Source organism: Macadamia integrifolia, unplaced genomic scaffold (genome assembly GCF_013358625.1).
Source record: "Macadamia integrifolia cultivar HAES 741 unplaced genomic scaffold, SCU_Mint_v3 scaffold2625, whole genome shotgun sequence".
Classification (NCBI taxonomy): Eukaryota; Viridiplantae; Streptophyta; class Magnoliopsida; order Proteales; family Proteaceae; genus Macadamia; species Macadamia integrifolia.
In genome coordinates, this window is record NW_024868842.1 from 34,217 (window position 1) to 55,988 (window position 21,772).

Here is a 21,772-nt window from a genome sequence, read left to right on the forward strand (position 1 = left end):
CCCATGAAAGCCTACATGGCATCTATCCATGGGCCATTATCCTCTGCAGTGAATGCGGCGATGCAGTCAGTATCATATGGCTGAAAGCATTTAGGCACGCACCCCAAGGTCCCTCTCGACCATCCGACGCTCACCACACTGCACCACTCATTGCAAAGGATAATTTTGCCCCATCTTGAGGGTTTACCCATTAAACACACTTATCATTTCTACTTATAAATGAAGCAAAGTTGGCTAATAATAAATCAGATTACAGGTTGCGTGAGAATGAAATTTTCCCCACTTTTCACAAACACAACATATGCATGGTTTACACATTCACAGGGTCCTAAAATGTTAATATGTACAAACATATGATCTCTCTCTCTCTCTCTCTCTAGTATAGAGAGAGAATTCTAATCTAGTTATCATGTTTATGTACAAACACCCTTTCTTGAAACTGTTGGGTTTAGTTCTCTAATAATACCTTCAATTAAAGCATGACTGACATCACTTCATGCAATACAACAGCCGCGTCGCTGTATCGATTCTGCGTTAACGGAATGTTACGCAGTTTCACTGCATGATCCAGCTGCAGGAATAATAAGACAGTGATCGTTCAAATTCAATGGTCTAGATTGATGATACAGGGATACCAATCTATATCACCTACAATATAATGCCATTAATAGACCAAGGCCAATCCCTTTCTAAAAACTAGGTTTTGGGCATATTTGACCAATTTTAACCATATCCGGTCTTGGCGGATTCTGATCAATCCAGATCCTGATTCTGGGTTTTTAAACCCAGACTCACAATGATAAGATCCGACTCCAAATCTGGACTTGACTTATAATTTGTCAAATTGGAATCTCTGATCCTAGCCCAAGGAATTACTTTCTTCATCCTGACTACAGGGCCTTAATGTCCACCCTGTATCAGAGACCAGAGCCATGGGACCTTTTGCTTTCTGATGAAAGGCTGACTGATGAGATTGTGGCCCATGACTAATTCCAATTCCATATGGTTTTGAGCCCATGGGTTGTTTACTTCTCTAGCTATTTTACATTGGTAAGGGTTGGGCTGGGCTGGGCCGATATTAACCCAACCCAAGAAAATATTGTATATAGAACACTTTTTCTTTTTTGGTAATTAAGTGTTATATATAGACCTCTAGGAACTCAATTTAAGGAGCTAATTGAAATTCATATATTTATTATGGGTTTGAGTTCTCTGACCGACTGTGTAGTGAACGCTAGCCCATCCCTGTGTTTATCTCTCTTCTCCCAAAATAATGGAAAATATATCATTTTATAGGACGGAGGAGAGAGACACCAAGGACGTGTACACTACTCAGCCTGAGAACATTCTTTCTCTCATTTATCATTATTGATTTTTTTATTTTATTGATTTGTAATAAGGGAGAAAGAACACTTCTCGTCTAGTGTTCCCCAGCCCTAACACATTGCCCTATTTTCAGGGGTTGCAAAAAGATGCCCGAGTCTTTCAGGGGGGCTGTGTTGAGTGCGGGGAATGCAGACGGGTAGCCAGCCCGAGGCCTAGCTGGGCCATAGCAACACAATGCAGCCCAGACCTGATTAAACCTAATTCCCAGGTTGGCCCTGATTGATCCTAACAATCCCTACTTTTGTCATTTCAGGGGTAAGGTTGGGCTCTCCCTTTTTTACCCATATTATGATATTTTTTACCTATAATTATATCCTATATATTTATATATACAAGCAAGGTCAGGCTGAACTCAAGCTCAGGCCCACTCGACCCTACCCAGCCACCCAGGCCTGAAAATTTCAACCCTAACCCAACATGCCAGCTGAAAAGCCCACAACCCTAAAAGGCCTATATTCTCTAAGAATAGATTAGCTAACCTTATCAATAAGTTTTGGTATGGGCCAGTGTGATCTAAAGAGACTCTCATTGGGGTGGAGGCAGGCCCATATACTCTAAATACCTTTTAAATGGAATGATCAACGACCAAAATAATTGACCAATATGACCTTGACCATCTCTTCTATAGAACCTCAAAAGAGAGAATTTTGAAAAGAAAACTTGAAAGTTCAGAAACGAGAATTACCTCTTCTATGTAATAGAAAAGCCTATTAGCAAGCTCTGTGAGACTCTTCTTTTGTTCCTCCGGTGCATGAGAGATCACCCGACTGAAATCGCAGTACAAGAACACCGATTTTAGCCGGAGATCTTTTTCCAAAATGTCCCAAGAATTCTCATCATCACTCATTTCTCCAATCGATAGAAGATCAAATACACATTTCTTGATCCGATTCTTACTTCCTCTTGACTGGACATCCTCCATGTTCATGATTCAAGAAAACTAGAAGAAGAATCTAATCACAAAGACAAGGTGAAAGCTAATCACTTATTGAGAACAGTTTAGGAGAAAAAGGAAGAAGGAAAGCACATAAGCATTGGCTTGTTAATGGTTATGACATTATATATGATTGGGAGGAGACTTTGGGAGCAAGGAAAGTACCTAGAAAGGAAGGGGTAAAAAGGGAAGATAAAAAAAGAAATCTACAACTTCCTTATCAATTGGAGGATGGGATTTCATCCTACCTTCCCAAAACCAACACTTGAAACAATAAGAGTTATCAAAAGATTGCTTTCCATAACACCCTTTTAAGAAACTTACTAGAAATCAATTTGACCCAAACTGATAAGAAAAGCCTTTTGGTGTTACCCTTAAGAAGCTGCCATTATTTATTTAATTGGGAGTATGAAACTTCCATACACCCACGGTAACAACACAAGATATTTCCTAAAACAGTAAGCAAAGAACATAAGGAGAATTCCTGATTATGCACAATAAGCTAAAACCTGATGATTCCAAATAAAGAAAGAAAGGAGAGTTTTCTTGGTATTAGTTTTCTTGAAGCTCAAGAATTCCAAATTGATTTCTTCTCTTGATTCATGCTTTGATCAAAGACCATGAGAATGATGAAATATGCTCAAATGGGAATTTATTAGAAACCCATCATGATCAGAAAAAACTTTGAGCAGTCAAGAACAGAGATCACCATAACCAAAATGAAAATAAAAAATTAAGCCAAACCCACTTTCAGATTTCACAAAAATCGCAATACGGGAGCAAGAAAATCTCCCAAATCACTGCAATTTACAGATGGGTTAAAATCCAAGCAAGAAACCAAAGTGAAATAAGAAACTCATATCAAGAAAAGAAGAAATGCTCAAAGACCTCTGTTAATTACTTGGAACATAAAAATGGAAAAATTAATCTTCTCTTCAAGCAAACAAACCAGAGCATTAATGACTGAAAACACAGAAAGGAATGAAGCAACAAAGAGAGTATAAAAGAGGGGTTAACCTGGATAAGAGATGATCTTTGGAAAAGACGAGTTGTCCGTACGCCTGAGGAAATAGAGAAGAGAGAGTGTGTGCGTTTTGTCATACGTATTCTAATACGTATAAAGATAAGGAGTATCTATGGTTATAAACAACAGAAACAGCTCAGATATACGTATACGGTTTCGGTCTTGTGGCTCTCAACTCTGAACCGTATGCGAAGTGTGGTCTCTCTCCGATCCAACTAGCCGCGAAGCCTTCCTCTCTCTAGCTTCACGCGTCGAGAGAAAATGGAAACGTGGTCTCTCTCTCTCTCTCTCTCTCTCTCTCTCTGGAGATGTGTTTTATGCTTTAGGGATAAACGAGGAACATAAATAGCTATAGGACGGATGACTCGAGATAAGTAGAGGATCAATCCCAAGTGGGGTCTACATTGGACACGTCTCACCAATGACATGGCAGTTGGTTTCCCATTCAAAATATAAAAGAGTACGGGTCTTATTTTATGTGGAAATTGCTAGAGATTAAATTAACTGCCTCTTGTTCCTAGGATTAGAACAACTGAGACCTATTAGTTAGACCTTTGCGTGGGTCCCATTCTAGAGTTCATGTAAGCCTGAAAAACAGCCTAAAACAAATGATAGGGAAAAGGTTCTCTGTGCCTGAACACTAGCACTGTTGTGTTTTTATCTCTTCCACACATGAAATAAATTTGTATTCTGTGTATAAACTAAGAGGTTTTGCAGCCCAAATGTGTTTAGAAATTAAAACCAAAAAAATATGCCAAAATGTTTCATTTTCAAGATGACATGAAAGATAGACAACATCTGAATAAAAAAAAACTTTAGTCTAACCCTAGTTGCAAGAGTATCCACTAAAGCTTTCAAATATCATTCTCCATTTTCACATCCTTAAAATTTGCAAAAATATCAATAACCATTATTCAATTATAATAAGTTTTGAAATTACTACAATATAATCTAGGGCACCAGTACATCCAGTAATTTCAATAAAGCTGATTGCATTAATACAATGATACTGAAGGCAAAAATTTGTTTTCTTACTACCAAAAAAAAAGTCTAAATCACTTCATTTATGTGTATAGATAATAATGTACGACAAAAGTAAACCCAAAATAACCAAGAAGATTGTAAATCCATAGTAATTGTTATGGGTGTCAAAACTTAAACTGCACTGGTAAAATTGGTTGAACCAAATTGAAAATAGCCCGGATCAACTCGAACCAAAGCCTTATTGGGTCAATTTCAATTTGGGATCTTGTGACACTACAAACAAACTGAACTACACCAGAAACTGAATAGACCCGAAACCAAATCAGAATCGACTCAAAATCTGAATCGAAATCGAAATCAAACTGTTAAAAAATTGAAAACATCCCAAAATTCATTTAAAAAAAAAAACGTTTTATATAAGTTTGTATGGAAAATCAAACCCAAACTAGATAAAAACCTGAAATCAAAGTCAAACTGAAACAAAAATTTCCTTATTACTTCGGTTTCGGTGTGGGTTTTGGTTTCACCATGCCCACACCGAAACCGATTCAACTTGGACCAAAACCAGGCAGAACCGATCCGTTGACACCCCTAGTAACTATATAGAAAATTCTTGTAAACATGAACTTGTTGGTGCACATGTTGGGGGTCGCAACATGAGTTTGTCTTCTATCTCATCTCCTAGGGACAAAGAGATGACTAAAACAAAGAGTTGCCACCTAGAATTAGGGTCTTACTTATACAAAACAAAATTAACTCCATGACCAATCAACGGGGAATGGGGCAAACCCCTGCCTGAAGGGGAAAGGGAAAGAGAGATGACTAAAACAAAGATTTACCACCTAGAATTAGGGTTTTACTTATATAAAACAAAATTTAACTCCACAACCAATCAATAGTGAATTGGTCAAACTAACGGTTTGAGTAAGGGTCAATTTATAGTCCAAGGAAGATATTAGACACTTTAGTCCACCCAATGCAAATCAATCTTCCTATTGCTTGGCTAAAAAAATCTAACTCATAATAAAACATTATAAGAATATAAAATACTAAAAATAAAAAATAAGGATTAGGAGCACATACCCGGAGGTTTAGATGTAAAACGAAGGTAAATATATTGAATGTAAACAATGTAAAGATAATAAAAAACACATGAAAGATTCTAACTAAACAGACCTGATGGTAAGAAATAAATAACATAATGGAAATAAACATAAAAATTCTTGTGTGCATATATATATATATATATATATATCGTCATCAAAGCTTCATCAGCAACAACCCTTCAAAGGTTAGCATCAAAAGCCCTCCGGATCTCCTCCAACTAATTAACTCATCATTCTTCTCAAATCCTCCAACCCAAACCTTGTACCTTTATTCTCCAAATATTATCCAAAGTTTATTTTTTATATTATTTTTGCATATTATCTTGCATTTCCTGCTTCTTGTTCTATCTTTACAGTGAAGCTTACAGTTGCGCCTCTCGACTGTGAAATATAGATCTGGTTAAGCAGTTTTCTTTTCTAAGTTTTTGTTCTTTATCTTCCGTTTTGTTTGTTTAATTTTACACTGTTTAGTTCTAGGTACGGTATTGCACCCACCTAGTTCTCGCCCCCTTTTCGGATTGAGGTACGGTATTGCACCTATCCTGCTCTTCCTAACCATACAAAATCAGGAGAACCCTATTTTTTTGGATTTTGGTTTGGATCGATCCTGCTTTTACACAGTAGTTGTGATTTCGATTTGTTTTTCCCGATTTCTTAACTTTTCGTAATTTTTCCACTTCTTGTTTTGTGCCGGTGTATGTACCTTTGGACTGTTGGGAGGAGTGGAAAAAGAGTGTAAGACCACGTTTGTGCCCAACTTATGTTGGAGATACCCCTTCACATAACTAAATCTAGGATGTTAACCAAAGTTTAAGACTCTGTAAAAATGAATCGTCTCTCCCGCTCCATGTCTATGAGATTGGCTAGTGAGGTAAGCACAAGTTCTAATGTGTTCAATTATGACGAATAAATCACTGATTTTGACCAAAGACTTTAAAATTGATCCATCCCAAAAACCTCACAAAGAGAAGTTTAGCAAAATGATTGACTTACCCATTTTGAAACAATCAAAACAGTTGAACAAACTGTAAATTTTACTCAAAATAATCATGAAATCACCCTCTTCGACCCACAGTCTCTCCAAGATCTCAAAACCCACAAATTTAATTATGTCCACGTTGGTCTAGTCCTAGTGGCCATCAAACCCCTACACTACGAAGGCCTAAACACTTCTCTACTGTTAGCCCTTCGTGATCAAAGATTTCTTCACTTTAATGATTTCCTCCTATGAGCCATTGAAACTAGCTTTTGTTATGGTCCTATTCACTTTAATGTTTACCCAAACATGAGCATAGCCCTCCATGACCCAAATATTCTTCATTCCCTCAAGATTAACCTCAAAACCCATGGTTACCGAATGATGCATGGTTCTATTCCAATCGTAATCATCCATTGTATAAAATTTAAAGCTATGAAAACCGTCAAACCCAGAGTTCTCAAACAATCTCCCAAAGGCTCTACCCTTTACCTTGAGACTGACTGTGTTTAAGGACAAACCATTTACCCCAAACCTGTTCAGTGGAAAGATATCTCTTTCTCTGCTGAGTGGTAGCTGCAAATGACTGCTCCTCAACATCCAATTTCAAACACCAACATCCAGTCCATATCAAAAGATTTAGATGGTTTAGTTACCCTTCGGTTTAACCAAAAAATGCGTCCTCTTGTCTACCAAAACTCTCAAAGGTCATGCTTCAGTGCCTCGACCTTTTCAAACTATTTTCCTATTTGTTCTTTGCCAAGAACTCCTCCGCCTCCTCCAAACCTTTCCAGTTTAAACTCCGGACAAAATGTTATTCATGGTACCTACAAGACTTTGCCCTCTGTACTAGACAATTTTCAATCGGACCAAAATCACCCCCAATCTCCAAACTTTTTCGACGTGGCTCCTCCACCCTCTGATCCTACTGTCATTATGCTCTAAATTGATTATAGATTCCAAATTGACAAACCTTTACTTAGAAAAGATTTTGAATCTCCAAAAAATACTCAAAAACAAACTTGGTTTCTCTCAACATTTTATCAAGACCAACAAGCTCAAATTCGTACAAATTGGTATGACTTTATGACAAAACTCAAGACAAATATTTTTTTTCTTTACTTATTTTGATATATATGCCCAGGATAATAACATAGACTACCCTTGGCATAATCGAATCTCCACCCAAACTGCTTCCCACAAATCCTGGACCCTTAGTACCGGTCCTTCAACCGCTGCTATCCATCCCCCGCTTGATAGTATCAAGCATATTTTTAAAAATACTGAAATTACTGTTTCTCCCTTCAAAGCAGCTGATCAAAAGGGCAATGATTGAGAGTTTGAAAGAGGCATTAACCACAAGGGTAATTTGGATATACCAGTTTTGACTAGAAATGGTGTTAACAAAACCAGAAGATGGTTTCTGGATTTGAAAAGGGATTTATAAAGGGTTCAATTGGGATAGTCTGATTTGATAGAGAAGAGACTTGTGGCTTTGGGAGTTGAGATAGAAGGGATAATTGTTGTTTGATGTTTTTGATTTCATACTGCAGGGTGTCAGTAGTAGTTTCAAGGTTTTGTATTCGAGAAGAATGGTCAAAAGAGGAAGAGTTTTGGGGTTTATCAAATTTTTGCATAATTTTTTGAAGGTTGTAAGATTGGGGAGAATTTTGGGAGGTAAGGTTTTGTTTGAAGTGTTCAAGGTAGGTGCATTTGTGTTCTGGGTCTGGCAAATTGTCTATATATTCAAAAATATTGGTTTGGGGGGATGTTCTAAGCATGCGAACGGATTTGGGGGCACAATCTGCACAGCTAAGACCAATAACACAAGAGTCACAAGCACAGGCTTGGAAATTGTTATTATCAGTGGAGCTGGAAACCGAATGATCAGAAGCTTGAACTTGGTTTAGTTTGGGATTTTTGTGGTTATAATTTTATTCATCAGAAAACGAAGAAGAAGTTGTTTCTTGAAAAAGGGTAAGAATTTGGGTTTTATCTTTATCAGAAATTTGTAAGGAATTAATTCGTCTAGAGACACGGCAATATTTAGCAATATGGCCAGGTTTACCATAACAGAAGCAATTTTGAGATGAGGTTTGAGAATTTTTAGGTGGTTTATAAGTCTTTTTGTGTTTTTGATAGGTTGGTTTTTTAGTGCTTTTTTGGCAAAAGTCAGGAGTTGTAAATTGTTTGTGAGACTTATGGTAGGCTGATTTGAAAGATTTGTGAGAGGATTTGTGTTTATGTTTAGACGGTGGTTTTAGAGGAGCAAAGCCTAATTGTTCGCAAAAACCTCTTAATTCACGTCTATAAAATTTATTTTGTTTGTTAATTTGTTTTCATAATCTATTATCAGTGCATAAGGCTAGACCTTCTTCATGAATTAGATTAATTATTTGACCATAGGTCAATTGATCATAGAGAATAATCCCGTCATTTTCTTTGTGTAGTCGTTGTTTGATCTTTTTGGAGAAGAGGGTTGGGAGACCATTGAGAAAATTTTCTTTCCAACATGGAAGATTAGCATCTGGTCTAGTAAGAACTTTGGTTAAGAAGGTGTCTTTATACCATTTGAAATCGTGTAATTTCTTACATCTAAGATTTGAAAGTTGTTCAGCAGTGCGAACCCGACGATTAGCAGATTCGGCAGTAGATTGATCTTGAGTTGGTGTGTCGGGAGCTGTCAAAGTTGCGATACGATGGTTAATTTGATCAAGTAGAAATGATTTATTAAGTTGACCTTGTTGTTTTTGTGGTATGATGGAAGGTTTGAAAGGAGGGATTAAAGAAAGAAGAGGGGTTGTTGGTAATGAAGTCATAAGTTTTGGTTGGACAAGACATTCAATTCGGGAGAGTTGGTCACCTATCGTTTGAAGACTTAAATTTGTATAATTTGATTGCTCAATTAATTTTCGATTTGGGTCATTTTGATTAGCTGCTTTGAACGGAGAAGCAGTAATTTCAGTATTTTTAAAAATATGCTTGACACTATCAAGTAGGGGATGGATAGCAGCGGTTGAAGGACCGGTACTAAGGGTCCAGGATTTGTGGGAAGTTGTTTGGGTGGAGATTCGATTATGCCAAGGGTAGTCTATGTTATTATCCTGGGTATATATATCAAAATAAATAAAGAAGAAAATATTTGTCTTGAGTTTTGTTATAAAGTCATACCGATTTGTACGAATTTGAGCCTGTTGGTCTTGATCAAATGTTGAGAGAAACCAAGTTCGTTTTTGACTATTTTTTATAGATTCAAAATCTATTCTAACTAAAGTTTTGTCAATATGAAATCTATAATCAGTTTGGAGCATACTGACAGCAGGATCAGAGGGTGGAGGACCCACGTCGAAAAAGGTTGGAGATTGGGGGTGATTTTGGTCTGATTGAGAATTGTCTGGTACAGAGGACGAAGTCTCGTAGGTACCATGAATAACATTTTGTCCGGAGTTTAAACCGGAAAGGTTTGGAGGAGGCGGAGGAGTTCTTGGAAGAGAACAAATAGGAAAGTAGCTTAAAGAGGTCGAGGCACTGAAGCATGACCTTCGAGAGTTTTGGTAGACAAGGGGAGGTGTTTTTTGGTTAAACCGAAGGGTAACTAAACCATCTGAATCTTGTGATATGGACTGGATGTTGGTGTTTGAAATTGGATGTTGAGGAGCAGTCATTTGCAGCTGCCACTCAGCAGGGAAAGAGATATCTTTCCACTGAACAAGTTTATTGTAAATGGTTTGTCCTTGAACACAGTTAGTCTCAAGGTAAAGGGTAAAGCTTTGGGAGATTGTTTGAGAGCTCTGGGTTTGACGGTTTTCATAGCTTTAAATTTTATATGATAGATAATAGCGATTGGAATAGAACCATGCATCATTCGGTAACCATGGATTTTGAGGTTAATCTTGAGGGAATGAAGAATATTTGGGTCATGGAGGGCTATGGTCATGTTTAGGTAAACATTAAAGTGAATAAGACCATAGCAAAGACTAGTTTCAATGGCTCCTAGGAGGGAATCATTAAAGTCAAGTAATCTTTGATCACGAAGGGCTAACAGTAGAGAAGTGTTAAGGCCTTTGTGGTGTAGGGGTTTGATGGCCACTAAGACTAGACCAACGTGGACATAATTAAATTTGTGGATTTTGAAGTCTTGGAGAGACCGTGGGTCGAAGAGGGTGATTTCATGGTTACTTTGAGTAAAATTTACAGGTTGCTCGACTGTTTTGATTGTTTCAAAATGGGTATGCCAATCATTTTGATTAACTTCTCTTTGTGAGATTTTTGGGATGGACCTATTTTGAAGTCTTTGGTCAAAATTAGTGATTTGTTCGTCATAATTGAGCACATTAGAACTTATGCTCGCCTCACTAGCCGATCTCATCAATATGGAGCGGGAGAGGCGATTCATTTTTATAGTCTTAAACTTTAGGTAATATCATAAATCTAGTTATGTGAAGGGGTATCTCCAACATAAGTTGGGCATAAACATGGTCTTACACTCTTTTGCCATTCCTCCCAATAGTCCATGATTTTCCTTACCATATAGGGCAACTTATATTACGTTCGTATCAGTTACAAAGATTTCTAGGCAGTTTAAATTACGTTCGTGATTTTCTTCCTCAAATTAGCCAAGTTGCTGAGCCTCTTTATCTCATACTCAGAAAGCACCCAGTACCTTGGTCCTCTGCCCAAACTAATGCTGTCCAACAAATCAAAAGATTAGTCCAAGAAATTCCTTGCCTTTTTATCCCTCATCTTGAGGCATTTAAAATTGTTGAAACTAACGCCTCCGATATCGGATATGGTGGCATCCTCAAGCAGCGAACCACTAATACTACTACCGAACAACTCATCCAATTCGCCTATGGCATTTGGAACCCCACACAAAAAAATTACAGCACTATCAAAAAAGAGGTTTTATCTATTGTCCTCTGCATTCAAAATTTTCAAAATGCATTATTAAACATACCATTTTTAGTACGTGTCGATTGTAGTGCTGCAAAATTTGTCTTGCAAAATGATGTTTCAAAACTTGCCTCTAAACAAATTTTCGCTAAATGGGAAATAGGGTTTTCATGATTCTGATATTGTTATATATATATATATATATATATAAACCCTGGGCCCTACAACAAGTTAGAATAAATCAAAAAATAACCCTTGAAAATCTCTAAGAATAAGAAAAACTATTATAAACAATATCAATTATAAAATATGATAAGCACATCATTAGAACTTTATACCATCACTATATGTAGAGAAGAAAAAAAAAAGATGAGTATTTTATGAAAGAAAACACCATAATCCACAACATGATATATGAACTAACTATATAGCGAATTGAAGCATAATCACTACATCATGAAATCATCGTCCTAATGAACATATGATCACTACCTAAGAAGTATAATCACACACTCCAAAAAGCATGTAGAAAAATTAAGAAATACAAAGGAAATAACAATGAAAACAAAAAAATAAGCCAAGAAAGGCTTACCTTGACTAAGAAAACTCAATAGTAATAATAGAAAAGTAATTATATATGGAACAAATAATGTGCTGTTTCAAACAGGATAGGCCTAATCCCCTTGTGATTCTTCACTCAGAGAAGCAATTGACAGATCAAGCAAGCACTTTCAATAAACCAACCAAAACAATCTCAATCCATGAGACTCCCTCTCCCCCATTTACCCCCTTTACGACCCCATCGACCATTGTATGTGTGGGAGTCAGTGACCAGACCAATTACTTCTGCTTGGCTTATTGTATAATTTATGAAAATATTGTTAGTTTATTTAAATTTCATTATCTCATGCCAGGAAGCACTAATGAAGGATACTTTCGAGGACTGCTAATGGGAGTAACACATGCGTAAGATGAGGGATGGACACAAGGGAAAATCTACGATTCTACCAATCTATACCTTTTTTTGACTAACCATAGGACATGCGCATGGCCTTTAAAAGAAATACTGTCTTTTTGGATATTCAGATTTTTTTTTTTTTTTTACTAAACTTAATTTTCATCTCAAAACAACTGATGATGATGTACTTAAATTTCTAAAATATCTAGCTTTTTGGAATCTCACTGAGAGAACCTCTCTTCCTTACCCCCTCTCATATAATAATTTACATTCAATCTTATGGTATTAATGAGATTTTTCTTGTCTCATAAAAAAATAGAAAAATAATAGAAGATGGCTAAAGTCTACTAGACTCAGGAGAGAAGCTCTAAATTGAAATTATACTTGCCCAAACACTTATACTGAAAGATAGTCCAAAGGATCCTTCTCAACGTGGAAAACCCTATATTTATAGACTTTAGAGGGACTATAACCCCCCTTTACATATTTTAAGGTTTGAGAAAATCATCTAAACAATATATAAAGTATCGAAGTGAGAATCATCTCATTAATGGTGCATAATAGGGTCACACTCGTGGGAGATGTTTATCATATCATATAACATCTTTGTGGCTTACTAAACAACTTAGATGAATTCCTAACATTAAATGAGAGGTTGAAATCATGTACAACTCTTCAAACCCGAGGAAGAAGAATCCTTGTACATCTGGGTGCATCGATGTCAACTAACCCTGTTTCTGTCTAACATAAGTTTTTAAGAGTCGATAGAGAGAGGATCTTAGTCAACATCCATAAGGCACTATCCGATACTTACATTGAAGGGAGTTGATGTCGATGGTCCTGCTCCTCAACATCCACACAACCCCTTTATAGAGTCGATTCGTGTAAAATACATTTTATGTACTTTTAGTCACTTTGGCAGGTTCACTTCTGAACTAGGCTAGTTTCAAGAAGAACTAGGCTAAGACCAACCTATCTAACATAAGGACTATGAACTTAGAATAGCTATAAGTTTGGCTATAAATGTCCAAATCGGATGATACAAAAATCAATCTTTCACATATTATTACTAGGCATAAGAATCGAGGATTGTACTAGCCGATAGGGATTGCTACTAGGTAAACATCCGGACATTAAAATGAAATCTTTTCTAAATAAAGAGTAAATGAGCTCAATCCCTTCCCAAAGTAGGGGTATGGTAGAATAATCTGATACCATATCATCTCAGCAATGTCCGAGCTGAAAACCACATTTTGGATAAGATTTCACCTCTAAGGGTATTTTGATCATTTCACATAGATGGTTTGTGAATGTGTCAAGTCTATAAATATAGGATCCTTACACCTTAAAGGATACTCATCATCATTTGAGAAGTTTCTATAGGTGACAAAATGAGGTGTCTACACTTGTTACTTTTCTTTACCTCCTCATCCATTAGAGTTAAAAAAGTACTGACTTTAGATTTTGTTTATTTTTAGAACTTTCTGTCATTATTTGAAGTAGTTGTCATTGTTTCTAAAGTCTATATATGTATAGAAGACATTAAACCTAGTTAACTTAAAATGTAGCCTTCACCACAGGAAATCATAATGACCTCTAAACCTAACCCATTCCACCCCCTCTAAAAAAATATTAATAAAAAGGTTAATGGATATTCTTTACAACTAATTAGGAATGCAAACATTCCATAAATAAGGAATTACCACAAGCAAATGCAATACAATTTGCACTAATGAACAAATCTCATAGAGCATAGACAAAAAATTTTCATCCAAACAGAATATGCACATTTTTTTCCATCCTTGAATTAACCTGCTCTTAACAGTAGAAGAAGATATAAAATTAAGCTTGATTTCATAACATATTAAGAAATTTTGATAATTGTTATAGAGTACATAGTCAAGAAAATAAAAGAAAACATATGATTGTCAAGAAGCAAAGCTAGAGGAATGTCAATGGTTGGAGTCTAAAAATTGAATAAATATGTACTGCTAGTAAATAGTTAGCAGAAGATTTCAAAGCATGGCCAAGGCTCAATTCTTCAGTCTTAGACATTATATTCCGGTCATGAATTTTAAAGTTTGGGCAACTTTAAAAGCATTAACTTGACTCCAGGTTTTGGTATTGTATGGTTTGGGTGTAAACATGATTTTCATGGATAACACAATTATCTAATATATGGAGAATTGGATGAGGAGATATAAAGCCACAAGATTTCACATATATAAGATCAAGTTGGTTAGGTAATTGCAACCATGGATTGCATCTTCCTCAACACATTTGAACTATGATCTCCTAGATAAGAAAGTTCATCTATCTCATCATATATCTTATGTAAATATTAACAAATATGGTATATGCGTTTGTTTCTATTTGGTATAATTTCCAGGGAGTTTTCTTGATACAACACATCAATGGAAGAAGGGGAAAAACTTACCTTCAAATTTTCAATTCGGTTAAGAAAATAATGCAAGAGAGAAGTTGAACAAAGAACTACAGAATCAACTTGCAATGGAAAAAAATAAATAAATAAAAGGAATGCAAGATTAAAAACAAAAAATGAAAGTAAAATATCCAAATTAGAAAGGGGTAGAAGAAGTAGATACCCAAATTGGAAATAACCCTTGAAATCCCTAACAAGACAACCAAGTACCCAAATCGCTAAAGAGCAGAAACAATCAAATGCAATTAAAAAAAAATTCTAAGAATTACTATGGAAAAAAATGTGATAAAATATCTAAATCATTTAAAGGTAGAAGAAGGAGATACCTAAATACCACAACCCGCCTGAATTCCTTAGAATACAATCCCGATCTGTAATCTGCAATGCTATCTCTCCCTAACCTATTTATAAACCTTTTTTTTAGAAGAATAAATTTATAGAAAAAGTAACGCTTCCTAGTTGTGTCCTCTTTGCCTAGGCTTGGTCTGGTGTGAAAAGACCACCTTACCCCTAAATTGTGCGCAGGTCGATGCCTCTGTGCATTGGTGTAGTAGCCATGCAATCAGGGAGCTTTCTATCACCTTAAACTTATATTATTGAAGAAGAAAATATAGAATGAGGATGAGAACATCTACAAACATCAACAAAAAAAAAAAAAAAAAAAAGAAGAAAGAAATCTAGGTACATTAAAATCCGAAAAAAACGATTATTTGTAAGATAAACCAAACGAGGCTAAAGAGTCATTGATTGCATTCCTTCTCGATAAGTAGGATGGAAAGAGATATATGGAAAAAAGTTGAGTAAGAGAGATGCATCCCTCCACAATTAAAAACAATTGTCTAGCGCAATTGATGAGCTGTATGTGGTGCACAAAAAGGCCATGCTCGCGCAGGAGGCCTCCTTGTTGTTATCTTCTTTCCTCCTTACCTACAAAAAAAAAAAAATCCTCTACAATAGCAGCATATACCAAAGGGTAGTGTTATATTTCTGTTTTAGCAAATAAACAATCATAAGATTATCGCTCTCCACGATAAGAGAATAAAGATGAAGTTCCAAATCCAAAAGAAAAGTTTTTCTTACGACAAGAGTTTCTACAACATACATATAGAAGAGCCCAATATATTCTGAGAATCATCTAATAAGCTTGCCATCCTTTTTGAGAAAAAACATCTTTGAGATGTGCACGTCTTGGACAATCAAGAAAAGCTCCATCAACATCAAATTTAAGGATGCATTTCAATGAGGTGTCCAAGAAACATCGAAAAGTCTTTTTAGCTTGGGAAAAGATGTTGTAAGAGTTGATAAATACCATAGTGAAATGAATGCTCTTATGGGCCACCGATCGAAAAGAAATGGATGCATTGTTAAAAGACATTTTCTAAATAAGCAATCCAAACATTCCAAATAATATTTTCCAATAATAATAATAAACCTTTTGAAACCAAATAGTGTTTGCTGAGAGATAAAATGGAGAAATCCACTCAATAATAAATAGAGAACTATTCAAATCGATGAAGAATTTCTCTTGTTGCCATAAATACAATTGAGAAATAAATGGTCCTAACTAAAGTAAACTTCATATTAGAAGGGGGGAACCTCTAGGTAAGTTCAAGCCTTTGAAATTAAGAATATTTAGAATCAGGACTGTACTGAGAAGGATCTTTCACAAAAGCATATGAGCCTTAAGAGCTATATTTATATGCCAGATTTGTTGCAAATAGGATCAGTAAAATATTTTTCTCAATGTAGAGCAATCTGGTATGCCAAAGAAACAGAGATTTCTGAAAAAGAGAAGGGTCAAATTCATGTGTCCTCTAATGTGAACCAGGAAATAGGGATGAAGAGGATTACTACCACTTAATTAAGAACGATTTCTTTCCAATAAAGGTTATAATGATCATAAATCTTTTACTAATGTGGCAGCATCCAATGGAAGAGTGAATGGTGCTGGCAAGATAGAGTAATTTGGAATCCAAGGATATCCACTCAAGGATTAATGGATCTATCATGACCAATTATATTGAAAAGACATTTATCCAATAAATTTTGAACATACAAAACAGATTTCTATCCCTTGAGGAGTATGAACAATCAAAAGCTTGTAAAAAGGAGCAACTGGGAAGTATTTAGATTTCATAATCTTATATCATTGAGAAGATCTATGAAATAACAATTTCTAGGATTTTCTGGATTAAAGACTTGATTCATCTCTCTAAAAAGTTTAATATTGAGGCCTCTAGAAGATTTTAATTTATAAATTTGATCCCAATTGATAATATAAACAATACTTAGGAATTTAAAGCAAGACATATAATGTAAAGGTAGAGCAGATAAAGTCGATTGAATAAGAGTTTGTCTTCCAACAAAATTGAAGATCAAGAAAAAAAAAGGTAAGAATTGACTTTTGGATAAGCACTACAAAGTGGTCTTACTTAATCATTTATGAATGGATTTCTAATATAAGACTTAATGGCAATTCTTGATAAATTCATTTGATGATTTGAAATCAATTTATGGATAAATAGATAAAGTCTATTGACCATGATATGAGACAAAATTTTAGAGGTAAAATTACATAAACTACCGAGCGGAATTCAATAACTAAAGTTGGATGATCAACCTTAGGGGTAAAGGCAAAAAATATATGATTAAGAGATCTAGTGAAGTTATCTTCCTCAAAAAAGTGTTTAACATAACCAAAAATTTCTTCGCAAATAGTAGAACATACCTCATAATAGAAGATACTTGAATAACCATCTAGACTTGAAGATTTCAGACAAGGCATACTTATAATTGTTTGCATAATCTCTTCTTCAAAGACTAGAGGAAGTAGAAGCTTGTTGTCCTCCAAAGAGACTCTTCTTTTAATGGGTCAAAATAATCATCTAAAAGACTAGTATTAGATGAGGTTTAGAGCTCTTGACAGTAGTGGATCCAGTGCTTAGCGCATTGGTTGCAACTTCTGCTTGTAGAGCAGGCGTTAGGAGTGTAGGTCTAAGGATCAACTCCTGTCACATGTGTTCCCCCCCCCCCCCCCCCCCTCTTTAGGTTGAGTTAAGTCCCCGTTGGACAGTTCCTTAGATGTAATAGCAAAAAAAAAAAAAGTAGAGCTCTTGACAATGAACTTGAACTGTTGATGCAATGTCTGCTGGACCTGTAAGAGAAAGACTATTGTAATTCAAAGAAGATATAGGAAACTAAGCATGCCTCTTAACGTGGATAAATGTAAAATCTAGTATTAGCATCTCCTTCTCAGATCCACTAATGAGCTTTTTGTTCCCATAATTTTTCATATTAGATGATAAGCTTTTTGAGCTTATTGGAACTTATTGTTGTTAAGTTTCAAAATAGTCTTTTCCCCCTTTTTTTCTTTGGTGTACTTGTAGAGAAGTATTGAACTAAAGAGCATTAGTAAATGAACGTCTTTGAAAATAGTCTCACATTGGTTCCAACAAGTGTGAGGATAAGTTTACTAGTATTTAGAACTTATAAGGAACATAGGGTTCTAGAGGGAAGTCTCTCTACTCTCATGTTTTGGGTTGGGTATAAGGTGCTTTTCAAATGCGCACGCGGCGGGCCCCGTGCCCAAGGTCAAGGTGGGTGCGGGTGTAGTATCCATTCTATCTTTTTATATGTTGTTTTGTTTCTAAATTCAATTTCGAAACACAACGTACGTATAAACATACCTACCCCTAAACACTCTATGCAACAAATACCCAATACATGTATGCCAGTATTTGTACATTATATACAGGGACTACCCATACTTAGAGACACTTGTACAAGTACACTTTTATATGTACAGTCATCTTTGTCTTCGTATATAGAAGACATGTAATTTGTCTCTGTTGTTACAACATATACTCTGAGTTATTTAATACTAAATACATTGTGAGAGATCATGTTGTACATATTCCTCGATATACATATGTACTGTGAGAGTGCTTCTGTACTCTGCAATTGATTATTGAGAATGTGTTTTCGGTCACTATTTCCTCTTCTGTTCTCTATCTATATTATGTGAGTTTGGAGTATTAGCTTTAGACATCCTTGAGTAATCACATTTGGGAGTGCACCTCATGTGATTAGAAGTCGTTTTATCTTAGAGATATGAATGTATTGGTCAATACAACTGCATTATCAAGGACGTTTAAAAACATTAAGGATAGTACATGTGGTGCAGCTGCAAAAGAAGGCAAACGAGCTGACGTGTGAAAAGTATCTGGAACAATTTATTTTCCTCTTGTATTCCCATTTAGGTCATTCCAGAATAGACGAAAAAAAAAAAAAAAAAAAAAAAACCTTCCGCAATTCATGATTTTGAGGACATTTGGGTCATTCTTATCTCTAAAAGATGAAATCAAATCGATTTTACGAAACAGAATTCCACTCCCAATCTATTTCCGCGGAATAAGAATCAGGAGTGTTATTAAACAGGTCATAATTTAGCTGGAGGGGTTTGAATTTTTTCTCTTGGATTGGGCAGTGATAACTCAAGTCCAAGTTTTGGCCAAAGGATTGGATGCCCTTTAATTCATAGGTTAGGCTCCGATCACCACCAATTGTCCAACTCCTGTGGAACACGGCCAGATTCTGGTAATAATAAGGCCTTGCAAGGTAATGTTACTCCATATGATTCTTCTCACGTCATAGAATAAATAATCAAATGAACTATAGCCTTGGAAAAAAATGGCCCTTTTTTTTTTTGTGGGGTGGGGCCAGAAGAAGTTACTTGAATAGCTTGAAAATCAAATTGGTGGCCTACCTCAACCTTATGACTCAAAAAAAAAAAAAAAAAAAAAAAACTATGACTCACTTGTCAAAATTAGTGTTATGATGACTACATAAGATGAGAACTTCTTGAATAGGTCATTTACCAAATTGCTTCTCAGCCATATAATCTACCATATCTTATTCAAAGAGTTCAAAGAAAATTGATTTTTTTTTTTCAAACATTTTTGAAAGCATTAGAGTAATACACAGCAAAGAGAGATTGATCAGAAATTTAGGGCATAAGTAGCGTATACACTGACGAGAGCTATTGTTTTGAAATCAATGAATTGGCCCTTGCATGAGTATTGTTTTGAAATCAATGAAAATTTATGTAATATGCTTGTGAGCATGGTCCTTGATTGAAAGATCTACAACAGCCTCAGATGTATGGATTCGGCTCCTCTCCAAAGCATGGTTTCAAGTATCAGTCTAGTATCGGCCGTATCAGATCGGTATCAGCTGAGATCGATCCCTGATCCTTGATCGATCCAGATCGATTATCTGTATCGTTTTAGGGGTAAAATAGTAAAAAATTAGTACTTTCTAAAAAAAGCAGGGGCAAAACCGATCGATACCCATCGATCTGATCTGATCCAAATTGGTATCATCCGGTACCGATACCAATACGATCCCCTAAATCCATGCTCTTGAGTGGTGATCGCCCAAGTCTCGTCCATAGCTACCTAGGTGAGCACATGTCCAGGTGATGATCCTATGGTTTTGGGTGCTTTTTTCTCCGACCCTCTGTCAGTGTCTCGTTCTCCATGCCTCTCTTGAAGCGTTGGATCATTGCCTAGACATGTGGTGCTCACTCAGGTTCCAACTATGGGTGTATTTTGTGGATGTTTAGTTCCTTAGTAGTTTGTTTTAATCACCTTTTCTTAAGCACTCCCCACTTTCGCATTTTTTGTTTCTTATGAATTTTGTAACAAAAGTTCAAATTCATATCCTATGCATCTTAATGTAAGATTGTGGCTCCCTTCGTATACATACCAAAATGTACTCTCTCTTGTCCTTGATTGGCTTGGTGTATAAGATGTAAATATATACAGACGGTCAGAATCAATATCGATGCCCATATCAATTACTATTGATACTAATATGATATAGATCAGGAGCATCTGTCCCAATCTGAATCTATATCAATATTGGGTACCAGCAATACATATATGTATCGGCCAATATTGATACCACTTTAAATTCTCTTTGCCACCACTACTCCCCATGAAAGCATCCTCTACAGTGAGTGCAGCAGTGCGGTGAGCATCGGATGACCAAGATGATCTCAGGGCGCATGCCCTGATGCTCTCGGCCATCCGATGCTCACCACACCGCCTCACTCACTGCAGAGAATAACCGCTCCTACTCCCCTCCCCCAACACCCAATCCAAGAAAAATAAAATAAAATATTCACCTGGCTCCTTGTCTTATTCATTGGAGTGGCCATGTGGCATCAATCCGACTGGGTGTAAAGATTGGTGTAACGAATTATGGTTGCACGAAGCAAAAGTGGTTGTTATGAGAGGAGATACTCATAAGATAGATATGTTAGTTGCTTAGGCTCTGTACTGTAACCTTCTAAAAAATCAATTCTGTCATTTTTTTTATTTTTATGGAATAGAAATGGGGTAAAAGTTGTATGGTAAGTCCGGTTCAATTTCTTGTTTTTTTGAAATGAACCGGCACTTTTTATCTTTTAGAATCCCTTTTTTGAAGCATGAAAAGCAAGCTTCTCACACTCATAATCGATTCTAAGCAAAAGGCGCAGAATGAAGGTTCCCACTTAAGTATGAAAGGGTAAAACCGGAATTTCCCGTCAAAACATAAGAAAGTGGTTTACATTATGTGGAAACCTTATTTCTTCTTTCTTGGAAATCCTGAAGAGAGAAGCAGAGCCTAACCAAAGCGGGAAGTGGATGCTCCAGCCGTCGACAAGAATCTAGAGAGAGAAGCTTCTTCGCCTGCCGTAGACGAGACCCTGTATTGCGAGATCTCTCTCTCTCTCTCTCTCTCTCTTTCTCTTTCTCTTTCTCTTTCTCTCACTCTCATTCTCTTTCTTTCTTGATCTCTTCTCCCTCTGCCCCCCTGAATTTGTTCTTGTTCTATGGTTTAGCAGGTCGAGGGTTTTGGACTCCTCTGTGCACGAAGACGCACAAGATCTGCGAGGTTTCTTCTGTCACTTTACTAGGGTTTGAACTTTGCTCAAAGGTACGCCCCCTTCCCTTCTCTAATCTCAATTCATCCTTTTCTTGTGAGGCTCAGAGTTATTGGGATGTTGCCGAATCTAAAGGCTGG

At 36.2% G+C, this 21,772-nt stretch overlaps 1 protein-coding gene across 2 annotated transcripts; it reads right to left on the reverse strand.

Annotated features, from left to right (window-relative positions):
* Positions 1 to 236: 236 nt before the first annotated feature.
* LOC122066895 (photosynthetic NDH subunit of lumenal location 3, chloroplastic-like) lies at positions 237 to 15,155 on the reverse strand. Of its 2 annotated transcripts, none has more exons than XM_042630727.1 (3): positions 15,031 to 15,155; positions 2,072 to 2,339; positions 237 to 571 (listed from the first exon to the last, which is right to left on the reverse strand). In XM_042630727.1, the coding sequence occupies exons 2-3, from the start codon at positions 2,312 to 2,314 to the stop codon at positions 473 to 475; spliced, it is 342 nt and encodes a 113-aa protein (XP_042486661.1). In that variant the 5' UTR covers positions 2,315 to 2,339; positions 15,031 to 15,155; the 3' UTR covers positions 237 to 472. The 2 variants fall into 2 exon arrangements, with proteins under 2 accessions (XP_042486661.1, XP_042486660.1); XM_042630726.1 differs by lacking the exon at positions 15,031 to 15,155 and adding an exon at positions 3,338 to 3,653.
* Positions 15,156 to 21,772: the final 6,617 nt, after the last annotated feature.